The 20,093-nt window shown below is 42.3% G+C and overlaps 1 protein-coding gene across 1 annotated transcript in view; it reads left to right on the top strand.

Moving 5' to 3' along the window:
- The first annotated feature begins 1,680 nt into the window (after positions 1-1,680).
- Positions 1,681-20,093, top strand: part of LOC145408651 (organic anion transporter 3-like) — a 33,605-nt gene continuing 15,192 nt past the window's right edge. Inside the window, exons 1-3 of the mRNA XM_080279334.1 lie at positions 1,681-1,768; positions 9,261-9,399; positions 15,017-15,128. Coding sequence (XP_080135460.1) covers positions 1,681-1,768; positions 9,261-9,399; positions 15,017-15,128 — 339 coding nt within the window. The remainder of the gene's footprint in view (positions 1,769-9,260; positions 9,400-15,016; positions 15,129-20,093) is intronic.

Raw genomic sequence — 20,093 nt, forward strand, 5'->3', positions numbered from 1 at the left:
TAGCACCACAAATTTTTACAGGTGTGTAGGGATGAAAATCTCCTACGAGTTTGAAATTGATGACAGTAGATGAAGCTTAAGGTCATATTTCATGCTGCCCTTGTGGCTGGTGTGATTCCCCACTTGTGGAGGCCTCTAGTAACTACCCATGATAGCAATGTTGGTAATGTTTTCAGATTGTGTGTTTGTGTGTGTGTGTGTGTGTGTGTGTGTGTGTGTGTGTGTGTGTGTGTGTGTGTGTGTGTACTTTAGCATGATAACTTTGCCATCACTCAAGATACCATGACTAAATTTTACTAGTGTGTAGCAAGGAAAAAAGTGGTCACGAGGTCAAAATTTTGGGAAGAAGATCAAGGTCTGGCTGTCTGTTACCAAGATAACTATTCAACCACTCATGATATCATCACAAATTTGTACAGGCGTGTAGTAGGGATAAAAATTTAACATGAGTATTGTTTTCAGTTTGTTTGTCCGCCTGTGTGTCGTTTAGCAAGATAACTTTGCAATAGCTCAAGATGTCATTGCAAAGTTTTACAGGTGTGCAGTTCAGATGAAAATCTCTTACGCTTTCGAAATTGGTGAATGTAGGTCAAGGTCTGTGTGTCTGTTACCACAATTACTTCGCAACCGCTCAAGATGTCATCACAAAATTTTACGGGTGTGAAGTAGGGATGAAAGTCTCCTACGAGTTCGAAGTTGGTGAAAGTACAGTAGATCACGGTCAAGGTCATATTCCGAGCCGCGCTAGATATGTATCGGCTCGCGGATGATGTTAGTCCCCCCTCGGGGGGCCCCTAGTTTTTGTTGTTGTGGTGGTGGTGGTTATTTTTGTTTTGGTGGTTATTCTCGTTGTTTTGGTGTTTTTTGATGTGTTGGTTGTTATTATTGTCTTAGTGGTTATTCTGCGTTGGTGGTTGTTATTGTCTTGGTGGTTATTCTTGTCGTATTAGTAGTTTTTTGTTTTGGCGGCTGCTTTTGTTTTCGTGTTTTTGGTGGTTGTTAATGTCTTTGTGGTTATTCTTTTTGTTTTGGTGGTCGTTTTTGTTGTTAAGTTGTTTTTTATTGTTGTTTTGGTGGATATTTCTGTTGTTTTTGTTTTCTTGTGGTGGTTATTGTGTTGATGGATATTCTTCTTGTTTTGGTGGTTGTTATTGTTGTTTTGGTTTTTGTTATTGTTGAACTAGTGGTTGTTATTGTTGTTTTGGCTCCTTTTATTGTTGCTATTGTGGTTTTGCTGCTGTTTTGGTTGTTGTTATTGTGGTTTTTGTTTTTGGTGGTTGTTCTTGTTGTTTTGATGGTTGTTATTGTTGTCTGGGTGTTTTTGTTGTTTTGGTTGTTGTTATCGATCTTATTGCTTTGTTTTTTACTGTTATTGTTGTTTTGGTGGTTGCTCTTGCTGCTTTTGTGGTTGTTCTTGTTTTTGTTTTTGTTCTTGTTTTTATGATGGCTACTGTTGTTTTTGTGGTTGATTTCGTTCTTTTCATGATTTTCTGTTGTTTTGGTGTCTGTTCTTGTTTCGATGGTTGTTATTTATGTTATTAATGTTTTGATCATTGTTCTTGTTTACGTATTTCTTGTTATTCAGTGATCATTCTTGTTGTTTTGGTGATCATGCTGCTGACCTCTCATGACCTCAGGTGGTGACCTCGTGACGTAGAAGGCGACGCAGAAGTGGGCAACATGGTGACCACGGACAAATTTGATGATCTCCTCACCAAACTGAGCACGGGATGGTGGAATGCTATGTTCATCTTCTCTACGGGGTACTGTGAGTATTATATAAATACACTATATATTTGTTGATCTGTCTTTCTGTTAGTTGTTTGGTAATTTATATATCTGTTTGTTTAGCTTTCTGTCTGTCTCTCTGTCTATCTGGATGTCAGTCAGTCAATCAATCAGTAGTTCAGTCAGACAGTTAATCAATCAATAAATCGTTCAACAGTATCTATCTATCTATCTATCTCTTTCTCTATCTATCTGTCTCTCTGCCTGTCCAGTCACATATTATATCCTTGTTAACTTAAATTTTCCTTAACCCATGCATTATGTGACTTATTACATATTTATATATATATATATATATATATATATATATATATATATATATATATATATACCCTTTCATGCGCCGATAAGTTTTTAAGTTTTGTGTTCTACGACACGTCGGCGTTTCTCCCCTACCCCCCCGGCCACTGCACTCTCCAAAAAAGGGCATTGTTGGCTTATTTTCACCACCCAAGCACATTTATTTTGCCACAAAACCCACATTTTCCTATTGGTCGATGTTTGTTCTACAAGATAAGCCCCCCCCCAAAAAAAAAAAAAAAACATACATACGTGGAAATAAACATTCAGGAACATAGATCTCACTTCCCATCATCATAAATCGAATTTTTACTCATCATTCTATACATGTTATACCATCATTGGAAAGAAAATTTTATTAGCTTTCGAATGCCAGAGGTCACACTTTGATACGAGGTATGGTGTTCGACTAATAAGAGAAAAAGTAAAACCCATTTCCGACAGACAACAAATTTCTTATTCGGGGAGCTCAAGCAAAAAACTTTTCTTGCCACTGTTGTGTCTTTATTATATCATCCTCTGCAGAGTTTCATTGGCTTTCATTTTAGCCAACAACAGTGATCCTAGGCCTCATATTTTTAGAAAAAATTAAAAAAAAATACGGTATATTTTCCCGCACACTGAACCGCCATCAGCCGTGCTCACTAACGATATTTTCCCGCAGCGCACAAACATTTTAATGTTTGCTAGCTATGCTTTCTTTGGCTTTATACCAACAACTATTTTATATAATTACTTCTGTTCTGTTTTCAGTCCTCTCAGAAACCACACATGAACACTACAAATGTTGCTAGCAACTGAAACTGAACCTGTACTTATTTCCTTGTCATTTATGTTGAGATAAATAACAGTATATATGTATGTGTAAATATACTGTCATAAAGATAGGTAAACAGATAAATAAAAAAAGAAAATCACATACTTCTCCAGTGGTAATGTTCTTCCTGCAGGACCAGATGGGTTGGGAGGTGAGGAGTTTTGTACTGTGTGTGTGTGTGTGTGTGTGTGTGTGTGTGTGTGTGTGTGTGTGTGTGCTCCACTAGTGACGGTATCTCTCGGTATGGTACCAGTCAAAAGAATCACCCATGCAAAGCGGCACATCACATACAGGACACATGTTCCTTGTGTCCTTCCTCACCGCTAACTTGAAGCACAAGGTACACCTGAGTCTCTTCTTGTTGGGGATCCTCGCCCGGTGATGGCCCAGAGTGCAATCCAACCTCACGTCATCGTCGATGACCTGGTGATGCTTACTTGGATGCCCTTGTGCTTCGTGATCCTGTCGCGCGGGAGCTGCAGGCCCGGGCATGAGTTCTCCCAATGGACCAGCAACCGAAGGTGGTGGTGATGCTGGCATCCCTGATGGGCCTCCTGCAGGCGGTGCTGGTGGCGATGATGGCACCTGTGATGGCCCTGCTGGAGGCAGTGCTGGTGGTGATGATGGCACCTGTGATGGGCCTGCTGCAGGTGGAGCTGGTGTTGGTGATGTGGCAAGTGGTGGTCATCCTGCAGGCAGTGCTGGTGCTAGTGGTGGCTGGGCCCATCCTGGCACTGGTGCCTGTGCCTGCTGGGTGCCAGGTGTTGCTGGTGCTGGCCATCGGGTAGGTAGGTCTAAGGCGTGGTGGAGTACTTGTCCAGACGCTATCCAGTCCTCTTCAAAAAAATGCAGAAGATCGTAGATGATCTGCTCCACAAATTCCAGGAGAGTTAATGTCCTGCATCTGTACTTTTTGTTACAAGGCAAATACGTTGAAGAGTGCCATGTGGATGAAGTAGAAAATGATCTTCTTTGTCCACTTGACAGTTGGATGGGGAAGCACTGGACCATCTGATTGAAATGATCCACCCCACCCATGTACCTTTTGTAATCCTCCACAATGATGGGCTTGTTAACGACCTTCCCCACATAGGATGTCTGCCTGTCATTACCCCGCACCTTCCCCCTAACCCTCTTAGGAAAAGTGTTGGCAGTGTGGAAGGTGGACACCATGTTCACAATGTGCTTGTCCTTCCACAGCAGGACTAGCACATTGTCCTTGTGCCTGTACGCCATGCCTCCCTCGGGCAGGCTCTTAGCTCTGACAATGGCCTGCAGCTGGTGTGGTGCTCCTCTAGGCAGCCGTAGGGTCCCACACACGTGAAGGCTGCAGTGAAGAGTAGTTTGCACAGGGCTACAGAATTGTAGTAGTTGTCCATGAACAACTTGTAGCCCTGGTCCTTCAACAGTTTCACGAGGCCCCACACGGTGTTCTCAAGGGTCTGCTGCACCCCCGTGTAGACCTCAATGTTCCAGATGTGGCCCAAGGATGACACAGCCAACATGTTAAGCTCAATGGAGTACTTGGTGGGCTTCTGGGGGTTGTACATGTGGAAGGACAGCCGGCCCTTCCACCCCAGAGAGTCCTCATCCAGGCTGAGCTGCTCCTCACGTTGGTACACTGACTGGAACCGCTGAAGGAGGTACTCCATGACCGTGCGAATGCAGATGAGCCGATCTTGGTTGTCCTCGGGTATGGCGAGCGAGTTGAAGGTGTGGAAGTGCTTGAGGATGGCGGTGAAGCATCTTCCACTCATCGCCCACCGGACTCTAGGGTAGTTGTGCAGCTCAGAGCTCCTCCAGTAGTGCCTGATGTTCGGCATGTGCACGACCCCCATGAAAAGGTATAACCCCAGGAACTTGGCCATCTCCTCTTCATTGCAGGAGAACCAGGCATCCAGCTGAGTCCCCAGGAATGTGGAGTACCGGTTGGTTTCCACGATGAGATATGACAACAACTCCCACATGAAAAAGAGCTGGAAGAACTGCAGGGGAGTTGTTGGAATATCCACCTTGATCCCTGGGGAGCCAGTGAACGGGCCGTGGTTCGGTGTGAACGGGCCACTGCTCCACCCAAGATCCTGGCAGTAGCGGCGGTGACAGTAGGTTGGCCTGTCGACACCCTTTGGCCTGTGCTCCAACCCCTTGGATGTCCCCCGTATCCAGGCAGTGGACCACGGTGCCATCGTCTAGGAGGGGACGCCTGACGAGACAGAGGGCTCTGGGAACATCAGTCTCCTCGGCCTGGCTGGTGAGGATGTTGCCGTAGCATCCTGCATGACAGACGCGGATGGAGAGGCCATCACAACGAACGATGGCCCAGCTTCTGGTGACACTGGCTCACCAAAGAGGGCAGAGGGGACTGGAGATTCGGAGCCGACGAAGTGAGCGGTGGTACTGGCAGGTCCAAGAGGTGGGGAGTGTTCTCCAGTGGGACCAGGCGATGATGGTGGTGTGGTCTCCTGTGAAGGAAGGAGGCGGGGCAGCTCCACTTGTTGACTGGATGGTGTCAGCTCAACCTCCTCCACCCCAGAACTGTCGTTCTTGATGTCGCTCTCCGACTCATTCTCGTCAAGGAGCTTCTTCCACTGGTCTGGTGGCAACCCGTGTTTCATCTCTGCAAGAATGATGTCGTTGCAAGCCAACTGGAGAATGAATTGCTGTCAAAGGGACTGGTACCTTAGGCTAGGTAGTCCTATGCTGTGCTAGGGGTGTGAGCTGAAATAAAAGAGTCAAGATATTTTATTCACAGCCAGCCAAGATCTTTGCTCAACACTGGCACAATGCAAGGATTCATGATATGCGTGTATGTCCTCGAAAAACATCGTCTCCTACATCTGACTTAACACACAGGTAGGGGCCACGGGCACGTGGTTCACTCCTTCATTTCCTTTTCACATTACACATCACCAAATCTATAATTTTTATGAGATACACAGTACATTTCACCACTAAAATGTAAATGCATGTGTTCCGTAGGCCCTTACCTGTGCGCTAAGGTGTAGCAGATGGTGTTTCCCTTATGAGAAGATGCTGCAGTGTTTACAATTTTATTTCACATTCCACATAACCAAGTCCATTATTGTAGGAGAATTACAGTATATTTCACCAATGAAATGTGCACGTGTTCCATATCTCGCGTTGCATGTCGCTACCTTTGTGCTAACTGAGGTGTATGAGACGTTTTCTTTCTTACGAGCACGTGGTTCAGTCTTTCATGTTATTTTCATATAAAACATAACCAATCTATCAATTTATGAGATACATAGTATATTTCACCAATAAAATGTAAATGCACGTGTTCCGTATCTCACATTGCGTGTTGCTACCTTCGTGCTAATTCAGGTGTATGAGACATTCTCTTTCTTACGAGCACATGGCTCAGTCTTTCATGTTATTTTCACATAAAACATAACCAAATCTATGAAGTTATGAGATACACTGTATATTTCACTAATAAAATGTAAATGCACGTGTTCCGTATCTCATGTTGCATGTCGTTACCTTTGTGCCAACTCAAGTGAACGATACTTTCTCTTTCTTATGAGCACGTGGTTCAGTTTTTCATGTTATTTTCACATAAAACAACCAAATCTATCACTTTATGAGATATACATTATATTTCACCAACAAAATGTAAATGCATGTGTTCAATATCTCGCATTGCATTTCACAATCTTTGTGCTAACTCAGGTGTATGACACGCACTCTTTCTTACAAGCACGTGGGTCAGTCTTTCACTGTCTTTTCACATAAAATGTAACCAATCAATATATGAGATTCACAGTATATTTCACCATTGCAAGTACATGCATGTCTTCCATAGGTCAATTATGTGGCCCCTACCTTGGCAGTAAGGTGTAGCAGATGATGATTTTTAGATGATCTCGTGGTTTGCTTTCACTTTCTTTTCACATTACACCTAACCAAACCCATCATTTTATGAGATACACTGTATATTACGCCATCTAAAATTACGTATCTCACGTTGAATTTCGCTACATTTGTGCTAACTCAGGTGTACGACACGCACTCTTTCTTACAAGCACGTGGTTCAGTCTTTCACGTCATTCTCACACAAAACAAAACCAAAACGATCAATATATGAGTTATACAGTATATTTCATCACTACAAGTACATGGACATCTTCTGTAGGTCAATTATGTTGCCCTTACCTGTGTGCTAAGCAGATGATGTTTCCCTTACCAGAAGATGCTGCAGTGTTTACGCTTTTATTTCACAATACACATAACCAAATCCATCATTTTATGAGAAATACGGTATGTTTCACCACAAAAGTACATGATCGTGCTCTGTATGTCACATTTCGATACCTAAATATCACAGACGATATCTTCTGATGAGCACGTGGTGCAGTGTTTACATTCATCCACACAAGCATACGATAAACATATCACTATAACAGTCATGCTTTATTTCACATAAAAAAGCATATGGAATAAATATAACAATATGATATAATCAAATATCCCTATAAACCTCCTCTATTTTTCCAATCCTGACAATGGTGTGCTGTGGCTGTAAGGCATACGTGACTTTTGCCCTAGCCAATATTTTATTACGTACACCCGTTGCTCTATACTCCTATCTATTGCACAATATCGCTATCCACCATATATCAGAAATAAAACAAGGACTTCATCAACATCTTGGCAAATATTCCGTTCAAGTCAACGCCATGTTATAAGGCGGTTTCCTGCCTCCCCCTCCTAAACATTTCACCACGTCCTTGCTCACTAGCTATTGCACATTGTATTCACTTGATTCACTGTCACTATTGTTCAATGGTTGAATACTTACATTTGGTGCAGGGTAGAAGCAGTGTAATTGTTGGGACACGGCAAAAAACAGGGCAGGCTTTGTTCTGGTGCCAACATCGTTTCCCATGACGAGTTGTAATTTCACACTATTGTTACATATTACATACAAAGTTGTTCATTCATAATTAACAATCTGCAATATAGTGTGAATGATAAACAACCAAACACCATTTCTCTGTAAAGTGTGGCATGGGAAGGATGAGCGATCAGGACTTGCAAAGCCCAGCATTTTCTAACATAAACACTAGAGTAAAGGGAAGGCAATAGAGAAATATAAACTCTATATATGTTTAAAGTCTTGGAGAAAATATTTACCTTGTTGATATACTGGAATGTAATCAATACTACTTTATTGAGGTGTATAATGAACATGGTAAAGTTATGATGCTTGTATTCATGTATAAATCCCACTTGTCTGTGGGGTTTGGGACCTCTGAATATGTTGACCTCAGCGCCACACCCAGAGGCGACGCCGGCTAACTAACAGCAGAACGCACTTATCATTAAAACGAGAGGGACGTATTAACTCTGAGCTCTCTGTGTCGCAGTTGTATCTTTCTGTGGCCAATAAACAGAGATTTAGGGTAATCTGCTCAGTTTCAGTTCACCTGCACACACTACCTCTAAATTCCTTCAACAGGATTCTACACCGATTCCCACCATCTCCAGTGTGTGTGTGAAGACGTTTTGGTGGAGTGTGTCAGCCGGAAGTAACTTCGACCAGGCACAACGTTATAACCTTGCTTGGAATAGAGAGGTCACGTCTAAGTTGATATATAAATTGGTGATCAGCTGTGGGGTTCCAAGCTGATATAATAGTGACCAGTTGAGGAATCCATACAGCCGAAACAGCCTAGCACAATCTTTATTGGGCCAATGGCTGATAATGGCCAGGAATGATTCACAAAAACCTAATTCCCTATTGCAAACACCAAATTTAATTACAATAGTGCCCAAAAAGTAAATACAAACACTACTGGTATAGTGGAATATGACTTGTACCTGGGATGGGGGTAAATAGAGTACGATATAAAGGGCCTGCCGCTTGCTACCTTCTTCCTCAAAAGCCGGTGTGGAACTAATCAACCTGTCCAGGCTGCCACGCATCTCAGGCCCCACAGTTGCTAACTCCTTCCTTTTGATGAGCAACATGGAAATTATGACGCTTCCAGAAATGATGCCGATCGGCCAAAAACATTTTCTCTGACGAAGGTTTTTATGCTTAAATGGCGACAAATACATCAACAAGTGTAGCTGCAGCCACACCCATATGACGACGAATGCATCAACGCAGGCGAAGGGGTTAATATTTCTCTCTCTCTCTCTGTATGTATATATATATATATATATATATATATATATTATACCTACTCCAAAGGATCAAACAAATGATGTTCCTAGCACTTGTTCTTAACTATACCTATTTATCACATCGTTATTTGCCCTATTTTTTACCTTATTTATCCATGCATTTTCTAATTATTTACATATTATCCATGGTCTTTACTCCCAGGGCACATGATCCTCGTCTCCAATATCCTGTCCATGACCTTCGTAGCCCCTGCCCTCTACCACACCTGCGTACCGCCCGATAATGAATACACACTCACCTCTACCACCTTTAACCCCATCGACAGCAATACCACCACCGTGTATGTACTCCCAGGCATGAGTAGATAAGACTGATAGTTAGATAGATAGGAGGATAGATTGCCTGTTTGATAACGAAAATAAAAGGTACGCACTCACCTTTACTACCGTCATCCTTTCCGGCACAAACATTACCACCACTTACACACAAACATACACTGAATTTTCCAGGCATGAGTACATAGACAAGTAGATAGTTAAGCAGTAGATAGGTCGACAGGTAGACAGACATATATGAGATAAGAATGAGGATACACGATCACCAGAACCACTTTCAACACCACTGGCACCATTATTACCACCGTGTACCTATGTTCATGCAAGAGAGATGGATAAATAGATTAATGGATTGACAAGCCGATAAATAGATAGATGGATAGGTGAATAGGTCAATAGATGTGTTAGACGATTCCGGTGCTGTTCCTCCATCACTTCCCCCCTCAGACATCTTTATGGCTGACATTAAAATTCCTTCTGCTGATGTATTTTCTGCTATCAGTGGCCTCATTGCTAACAAGGCATATGAGCCTGATGGAGTCCCTCCTCTTGTCCTCAAGAACTGTTCTTCAGTGCTTACACTCTGCCTAGGTAAACTTTTTAGCCTCTGTCTATCAACTTGTACCTTTTCTTCTTGCTGGAAGTTTACTCTCACTCAGCCAGTCCCAAAGAAGGATGCCCATTCCCAACCCTATAACTATCGTCCAATTGCTTTAACATCCTGTGTCTCAAAAGCTGTCGAGTCAATTCTTAACAGAAAAAATTTAAAGCATCTTTCCTATCACAACCTTCTTTCTGATCGTCAGTATGGGTACCGTCAGGGACTCTCCACTGGCGATCTTCTCACCTACCTCTCAGACTCCTGGTCATCCTCCTTTCGGGATTTTGGCGAAAGCTTTTCCATTGCACTTGACATCTCAAAAGGCTTTCAATCGAGTCTGGCATAAATCTTTAATTTCCAAACTGCCCTCTTACGGTTTCTATCCTTCTATCTATGCCTTCATCTCTAGCTTCCTTTCTGGTCGTTCTATAGCTGCTTTTGTAGACGGCCATCGTTCTTCATCTAGATCTGCTGTATCAACAGTGGTGTTCCTCAGGGCTGTGTCCTATCATCAACTCTCTTCCATTTATTCATGAATGACCTTCTAAGCTGTACATCTAACCCTATCCACTCATACTCTGATGATTCCACCCTTCACCTTTCCATTCGGTTCTCGCAACGTCCATCTCAGCAATTACTTCAACAAACAAGGGATGAGGCTATGGCACACCTAATGTCTGACTTGACTCGTATCTCTGACTGGGGTAAGAATATTCTTGTTGTTTTTAATGCATCAAAAACTCAGTTTTTACACTATCAACCCGACACAAGCTTCCACAGGAGTACCCTCTAATGTTTATAATATCCAGCTCAGTCGTGCATCATCCTTCAACATACTTGGGGTTTCATTCACTCGGAACTTATCTTGGAAAAATCATATTGCATCTCTTGTAAAATCTGCTTCCATGAGATCAGGTATGCTAAGCCGACTCCGTACCTTCTTTACCCCTGCACAATTGTTGACTTTATACACGGGTTTTATTCGCCCCTGTTTAGAGTACAACTCTCATGTGTGGGGAGGCTTCCCACATACAGCTCTTCTCTATAGGGTGGAGTCAAAGGCTATTCATCTCACCAACTCTCCTCCTCTTACTGGCTCCCTCCAACCTCTGTCTCTTTGTCGCACTGTTGCATCTTTATCTCTTTTCTGTCGCTGCTTCAATGGACGCTGCTCCTCTGAACTGTCTGCTTGCATCCCTCAATCTCTACGACGGATGGGTAGCACCCGTCTAGCAACAAACCCTCATCCCTTTCCTGTGCAGCTTTCTAATGCATGAGTTAACCGTTACTCCCAGTCCTTCATTTATGCAACAGGTTAACTCTGGAACTGTCTCCCTGTGTTTGTATTTCCTATTTCCCATGATATCCAGTCTGTAAAACGCAGTATGTCCTGGCATCTCGATATGAACGGATCTTGAATTTGGTTCTCTGTTGTATTGTTTTTGTTTTTTCTTCGAAGGAACGGTAGCGGGCTCTTGGCCTTTGGTTCCTTCTTTCTTGCATAAAAAAAAGATAGATAGGTAGACATAAGATACACACCTGAACAACAGCCTACTACAAACACCGGGGAATAGAAGCGGAATAGGTATTTGAACCTACATACAGTATGTGACAGATAAGACACAGATACGGTAAAAAGGGAGAGACAGAAAGAGGAAGGGTATTTCTCCATAGATTCCTCACAGATAAGACACAAGTAGGTTAATAATAGGACGGATAGACAAAGGAATGAGAATTTTAGCTTACAGATACGACGATAGGATAATAGAGGTAGGGACAGACAGAGAAATGCATATTTTATCCTAGTGATGTAAGAGATAAGACAGAGATACTTAGATTAACCCTTTCACTTCGAGGTTGTATTATTTCCATCATTATTCCTACCACTAGATAATAATCTTTAATGAAGGGGAGACATCTAGCAGTGAAGGGGCTAATGAAGGCTGTATCTAACGCTTCCAGTCGAAAAGTCTCCGGTAAGGTCGGGTGGAAATAGCAAGAACTAAGCAAGATGTTCCTGGATCCAAAGGGTTAACTCCTCCCCGATATGGGTTACGGGATCCTAACGTTACCTTATTTGACCTCTGTCTCGGCTTTATTTAACACCCCTTCCCCCTTCCCCACTTCCACTGCACCCCCTTCCCCACTTCCACTGCACCCCCTTCCCCACTCCCACTGCCATCCCATCACCCACTCCCACTACATCTCCATCCCCCACTCCACTTCATCCCAAATTCCATTCTACTCTACCCCATCCCCACTTCACCCTACACCTTCCCCAACTCCATTCCCACCCCCATCCCCACTTCACCCTACACCTACCCCAACTCTATCCCCACCCCCATCCCCACTTCACCCTACACCTACCCCAACTCCATCCCCACCCCCATCCCCACTTCACCCTACACCTTCCCCAAGTCCATCCCCACCCCCATCCCCACTCCGCCTTTCCCAATTCCCATTCCACCCTACCCCAGCTCAACCCAACCCTGACCCTCACTCCACCCCACCCACACCTCCAGCCCTCTCCGGTCACAGGGTCTAACATGAATGATAGTTATACTGTATATGCAGACAGGAAGAGTTGATGAAGTCGCTGGGAAGTCAGGGATGCCTTAATAAATATTGTAAGCGAACTTATCATGAAAATATAGTCGTACCATTCGTAAAAAATGATGTTGTAGTAAGCTGGCTCATTAAATAGTTTCATACTTTGAAGGTGTGTATTGGCGGTCAGCTTCGTGTGTCACTTGACTATAGTATGAAAATCCCAAAGACTAACCTAAAGCTACACATTATACAGCTGAATCTCGATTAAGTCCTTTTCTAAAAATCTGTTTACCCACTTTATGATTTCATGTAACCATTCAGCTAAGAGATCCCTAGGTTACATACATACATACATACATACATATATATACATCACATCATTTCAACTCCGATGTATGTACAGTAACTCATTCACCGTTGACCTGCCAGGAATAAAAATTCTTGTGTGTTTTCTGTTTTGTGAAGGCGAGTGCAAACGTGTGAATTATTAATACAGATCTCGCTGTATAAGGCTTTAAAAAGTCTACCTCCTTGTTCCCACAGACACCCTTCGATCTCTTAAGGCTGTCCTCTACCTTCCCTATTTTTTTTTTTTTAAGATTTACTTTTATACCTTTTATACCCATATTGCTTCCTCTCTCTCTCTCTCTCTCTCTCTCCCCTTGAAACTTATCGTACATGTACAGTGTACGATACCTCTGTCCATTTTTCCTGCATCTTGTTTTCCTTCTTTTATACATCCTCTTCTTTCTCTTCCGCTTATGTCATTATATCATTCTCTGTCATCAACGTATTTTCTTGGTATATATTTCCCTGACATGCTGTTTCAAACATTCCTCAGCCTCCCCCCCCCCCTCGTTTCTTTTCTCTGTCTCTAACATTCCACTTTCTTGTTTCTCTCAAAATCGAATAACATTTCCTTTGTTTTCAACTTTTGATTCCTTCATGCCGATGACTTTTTTGAATATCTGCAGCCACTAGGAAATTCTGTATCGCTTCAGAGAACACATTAGTCTTGGTGGGATTAGTGGTGGTTGTATGTTTTCACAAGCCACTCCACAGCTGAATATAATCGACATGAAGCTTAGAATTACCTTAATGAAGCGTGACTGTAGTAATTGGAATATATTTTCTTCTAATGCCCCCCTTTTGTCTGTTTCTCCCATTAAGGGATTTGGGCAAGAAGGGGATTTATGGCTATTTCTCGTAATGTATACAAACATGAGAGTACTTCACAACATCCAGAATTCTTCAATAATAGCTTGAGTGTTGATGGTATGTCTCAGAAAAAGAAGAGCAACCAAAATGAAAGAGAAAAAAATCGTCGTATTTAAAGGATCAAATAAGTGACAGTCCTCCGTGAACCCTTTACCTATCTCCTGTCGCTGCCGAAATACTAAAGGTTGTAGTTGGCTTATTTAGGGACTATCTAACTTCTTCCATGGTGAATGAAGGTTGTATAGCCCTTTGGTTCACCTTGATAAATCAATCAATCAATCAATCACTTCCTGTGGCACCCCACGGGATGCATAGGGCCTCAATGATCTCTCTCCACCAATATTCGTCTCTTGCCATCTCCTTCAGGTCGCACCAACACTTCTCTCCTGCTTCTTTTTTCATTGTCCTCAACCAGGTTTCCCTCGGCCTACCTCTACCTCTTCTTCCTCTAGCAGTCCACTCTGACACATCCTGTATTAAACTACGCTCTTTTCTGTATATGTGCCCCAGCCACTTCCAGCGAGACAGTTTCACATATTCATTAACTGGTTCCACTCTCGTAATATCTCTTACTCTTGCATTTGTAACTCTGTCTTGCCACTTTACCCTAAGAATCCTTCTCAGTATTTTATTCTCAAATCCTAATACTTTCTGATCTGTTGCAGTTGTACTGTACCATGACTCATGCACGTAAATTAAAATTGGTCTAACCATGGACTTGTAAATTTTCACTTTAGTATGCACCGAAAGCATATCATTATTCCAAACAGATTTCAACATTCCAACAGCTCGCCAAGCCTGTCTAATCCTCTCCTCAATTTCATTGTTTAATGATCCATTAGATGATACAATCGTTCCCAGATATTTAAAGTTTTCTACATTCTTCACCACATTATTCCCAATTACACAATCGATTTGGTTCTCCACGTTCAAATTAATAATGTCAGTCTTTCCACAATTTATTACCAATCCCACTTTTTTCCACAATTTATTACCAATCCCACTTTTTTTCCACAATTTATTACCAATCCCACTTTTTTTCCACAATTTATTACCAATCCCACTTTTTTTCCACAATTTATTACCAATCATACTTTTTTTCCACAATTTATTACCAATCCCACTTTTTCTCCTTCCTCCACCAGACAATCACACCCTCTGCATCTCGTAAATACCTTGATAAATACTTCTTGATAAATTCTACAAAAGCTTATGGCAGTACAGATAGCCTAAATGCAATTCTGCCATTTCAGAAACAACTGCCGCTACTACACGAATGACACTGAAGGAGGCGGGTTTGAGGAGAAGGCCTGCAGTGACTGGATATATGACAACTCCACCTACACCCTCACCCTCACGTCCCAGGTACTACACACTCTTCTGCATAACACATGAAACAGGTCCAGGATAATCTCCGTGTATACTCCATATAGTTTTTGTGATTCAATAGCCGAGAGTTTTCTTCCTTGTACTAATGCAGGCGTATAAATATATGACAGACCTTACAACATTTATTTCATTTGCAACTTGTTACTGTAGTACAGTCAAGGACAGAGTTCATTCACTGTTCTACGGTTCCACTATGTCTGCTTTATACATGAGGAGTGCCCATTACTTTCTCCTTGGTTCCCTTGATTCATCGTACTAGAGAATCACCTATGGGCAGAAAAACATACCAATCCTTCCTCAGCTTAAGGAATATTAGCCAACAAAGGTAAGTTAGCAGCAGCAGAGGTGAAATCTTCGGCGATCTTTTGTACCTGATATACATAATAAATATTAATATGACAGATGCATACTGCTTCGAGATACTTTTCTTGGAAATGCTTCTGAATTAATGTACTAACAGTGCTGCATGTGCATATATATATATATATATATATATATATATATATATATATATATATATATATATATATATATATAGATAGATAGATATAGCTCTCTCTCTCTCTCTCTCTCTCTCTCTCTCTCTCTCTGTATATATATATATATATATATAGATCTATCTATCTATATCTATCTATATATATATATTGCCTGACGCCTTGATCCCGTAAGGGGTGGACACAAACAAATCGCCTCCATGTCGCTCTGTCCCCCGCCATTTCACTGCCGTGCTCCCAGCTCATACCCCCCACTTTCATATACCTCTCCACTCCATCCCTCCATCTCATCCTTGGCCTTCCCCTCCCTCTCCCCCCCTCCACCTCACATACACTCTCCTCATCAGTCACTCACTCTCCATCCACTCCACATGGCCAAACCACATTAATGTGTTTCTTCTAATGCTTCCTATCACATCCACATCCACACCACATCGCTCCTTCACTTCCTCATTTGTCAGCCTGTCTCTCCATGTGACTCCACATGCTCCACTCAAATAACTCATTTTCACTGCCCTTACTCTTGACTTCTGTCCCTCCAGCAAGGTCCAAACTTCACTTCCATATATTAGAGTTGGTATCACAATACCGTCAGGTAGTAGCTTTTTTACTTCCATGCTCACTTCCCTGTTTCTTATTACTGCTTTCAAGGAACCAGCAACCTTTCTTCCCTGCTGCACCCTTTTAAGGACTTCACCCTCTAAACTTCCATCCTTACTCATCACACTACCCAAGTACTTAAACTTAATCACATTCTCCATTTCCTCATCATCCAGTCTCACTGTACATTCACTAACTTCACTTCTCTCGAAGATCATAACTTTACTCTTTCCTACATTCACCTTTAGATTCCGTTTCTTACACACTCTCCCAAACTCATCCACCAAGCCTTGCAGTTTCCCTTCTTCTTCAGTTAACAACACAGTATCATCTGCAAACAACAGTACAGGGAGTTTCCAAACACTGCCCTCTCTCACTAGGACCAGTCCAACTTCCACTGCCCTGCCTTTATCTCTTTTATAACCCTATCCATATACTGTAGATTGAAGAACCATGGAGACACGAAAGATCCTTGTTTGAATCCAGCCTTCAAATATAAATAATCACTCAGTTCACCATCCATATGCACTGCAGCCTTTGCACCCTCATACATACTCTTCACAGCATTCAGCAACTTCCCATCTACTCCATATATTCTTAATACTTTCCACAATCCTTGTCTATCCACCCTGTCATATGCTTTCTCCAGATCCATGAAGGCTGCACACAACTCCTTTCCCTTCTCTAGAAACTTTTCCACTAAAGATCTTAAAATGAATATCTGCTCTACACAACCTCTTCCCTTCCTAAACCTCCCTGTTGTTCTCCAACTAATTCCTCTGTTATTTCCCTAACTCTGTCAGTAAGTATCGTACCATACGCGTTTCCTTTTACACTAAGAAGGCAAATGCCTCTATGATTACCATACACTTTTTCCCCCTTTCCATTGTACAGGGGAACAATTAGACCTGACTTCCAATCCTCCGGGACTCTGCCTTCCTCCCAGGCCAATCTGCACATCTTTCACATCCATTCTACTTCTATCTCTCCCCCATGCTTCAGCATTTCACCACACACTCTATCAGTTCCTGGGGCTTTTCCCATTTTAACTTTCTTCATTTCTTCCACAACTTCCATCCTACTGATTTCTTTCTCTCTTCTCACATCCCTCCTTCTCCCAGCCATTCCCCAGCCGCAAATACTTGCATTACTTTCATTCTCTATACAACAATTATTGATGTGTTCTCTCCATCTGCCCACTTTGTCTCCCTTCTCCATTAGTAATCTACCATTTTTATCCTTCACTCCCCAGTTAACTTCTTTGGCACCCTTGTAGTGCCCAGAAGTGATAATGAGTTGTATGTAGTTTATTTTACGACCAAAAGTTCGGTTAAGTGAGAGAGCAGGGCCGAGGTGTAGCTGTTTCCATGCGAACGTGATCAGAACGTAGATTAAGTTACCTAGTAGCTAAGTCATTTTTTTTTTTCCTACTGTAATTTACTAGTATTAAGTCTCTTTATAATATAAAAACTCGAGTGAATATGTGCCTGTGGTCACGTAATCCAGCATAAGGTACGCATGCGCAAAGGGATTTAAGGCACGATGATTCTTCTTTTTTTTCGATGCAAGTGTATAGAGATTGTTGTAAAATAATTATTGTAACTACGGAATAAAATTTTTTTTGGGTAGTCGATTGTCGGGGGAAAGGCATCACATTGAGTCTATCACGAGTCTCTAATAACGAAAATTTTATATTGTGTAAGCCGTCATCCCCCCCCCCTCCCCCTTCCCACCACGCAGGACAGACGTGTATCACTGATCACTCGCTCACCGGCCGTGAAACGTGGGAGATGGTCGGTACTGTCATTATCCTCTTCCCCCCCCCCCCAAGGAATTCAGAAGTGTATAACAATCATGCGAGGTGATGCCACTAGCCTTTGGAGAAGCGAGCCTGTGTTCCCGCTCACCTTCCTTGTATCTCTTCAGCTGAATAGTGAGGTATTTCCCATATATTTGTGCATTGTACTTTATATTATTATTTAGTGTGTAACTGGAATACGAAAATACTAGCTGCAGAGTTCTGTCTGAGCCTCAGATGAATGTGTGATTTTTGTGGGCAAAATATCAGGTGCCCTGGAACTGTAAATTGTTTATTAATACGTGTTGGGATGATTTGCAATTCAGTACTTTTTAAGGCTGTGTTGTGAGTTAATGTTCACGTAGTTACTTTGTGGGGCACAATGATTTCGATGCAGTGATGTTTTTCATGGTTAGAGTTAGAGTTATTCATGCTTATTTGTTATAGTATTTCTATATTATCCCTACAATAAGTATTATTTTGAGCAGACCTATGTGTCTGTAGTGCCATGTGTTATTCCGTTTCTAACTGAAATGCCGAGTGTTGTAACCCATGTTTCTTTATTATGAGAATTTCTTGATCGTGTGGATTACATGCATTAGGAAGAGTAGTTATTCATTATACATATTAATTTCTAGCGGGTCTAAGTGTGGGGGTCAGTCTCAGTGAGTGAGTCAGAGTCCCGGTGTGGAGGTCAAGGTCCAGTGTGGAAGACAAGAATATTAGAAGACTGGACCAGTGAACTATGGGCTGAGAAGGACTATTATGGAGCGCCACATTGCACTGAACTTGGGACAAAGGAGCTAAGTTTTTTGGATTTTGATATTAGGGCCATATGATGTTGAGTAACATACCAACTGATTCAGGATTATTCTGCCCTTTTGGAGAGGTTTGTTAATACATACTTCCTCCCACTCGAACTTTACTGTTTGTATAATCCTTGAGAACTAGTGGTATAGAGCTTACATAGTAGTTTGTTAATATGTAACCTTAGAAGCATTTAGGGGAAATCGCGAAAGTTGGGCCTGGGTTAGCCGAGTTGGAGACTGATCCCATCATTTTGGCATGCTAACACTCTTAACTTGACCACCTGAAAAGTAATAAACGCAACCGAAGAGACCGGTAGTGGGAGAGTGTCTCCATCAATCTGAGTTCCCCACCATTCCAGCACACAGTGGTCATCACTAGTGATTTGATTTCTGCCCCTTTTGACCACGTAAAAGTCTGGATCGCAGAGGTGTCAGTACACTCTGTCTAACTCTTTACCTCTTTCCAAAACATCTTACATTCCCTCCACTTTACACTCAAATTCCTTCCAAATTCCTTATCCACTCTCTTCTTACTCTCACTAAACTCTCCACCTCTCCCTTCCTTTCTACATATAACTCTCTCTTCCGTCTCTCAACTCATCAACGCCTCTGTTTCTCATCCACTCACTGTATACTTCTTCTTCTGTGCCACAGCCTCTCTCACCTCTTCAGTCCACCATGCTGTTCCCTGCATCCCCTTTCGTCTTCTCTTCACCTCACACACCACCTCACATGCTGTACAGATTTCTTCTGTGAATATCTAACACACACCTTCCACGTCCCCCATCTGCTCCAATCTATATTTATCTAATTACCCCTTCACTTCCCTCTTATATTCTGCCCTTATTCCATCCTCTTGTAACTTTTCTACCCTCCTTGTAAGAAATACTTTCTCCTGTCCTTCCCTTCTATTTCTCCATTTTGTTTGGACTTTGATTCTGACCACCAGCAAGTGGTGGTCCGGAAGTCCACTCTCCCGACCTCTATATACTCTTGCATCCATTAACACACCTTCTCATCCTTTCACCTACACACACATAATCAATCATTGCCTTCTATTCATTCAATTCACCATCCACCCTTCTCATCACTCACCATGTATACCTGTGGATCATTTTGTGCCCGAAGAGGGTATTAGCTATCACCAACTCCCCCTCCCCCTCCCCCGGCACAAATGTCCACTAAAGCACTTCCAATCTCATCCATCTCTGCAGGCACACCCCACTCACCAACTATT

Source organism: Coenobita brevimanus, chromosome 78 (genome assembly GCF_032717465.1).
Source record: "Coenobita brevimanus isolate Jiangsu-jjx chromosome 78, ASM3271746v2, whole genome shotgun sequence".
Lineage (NCBI taxonomy): Eukaryota > Metazoa > Arthropoda > Malacostraca > Decapoda > Coenobitidae > Coenobita > Coenobita brevimanus.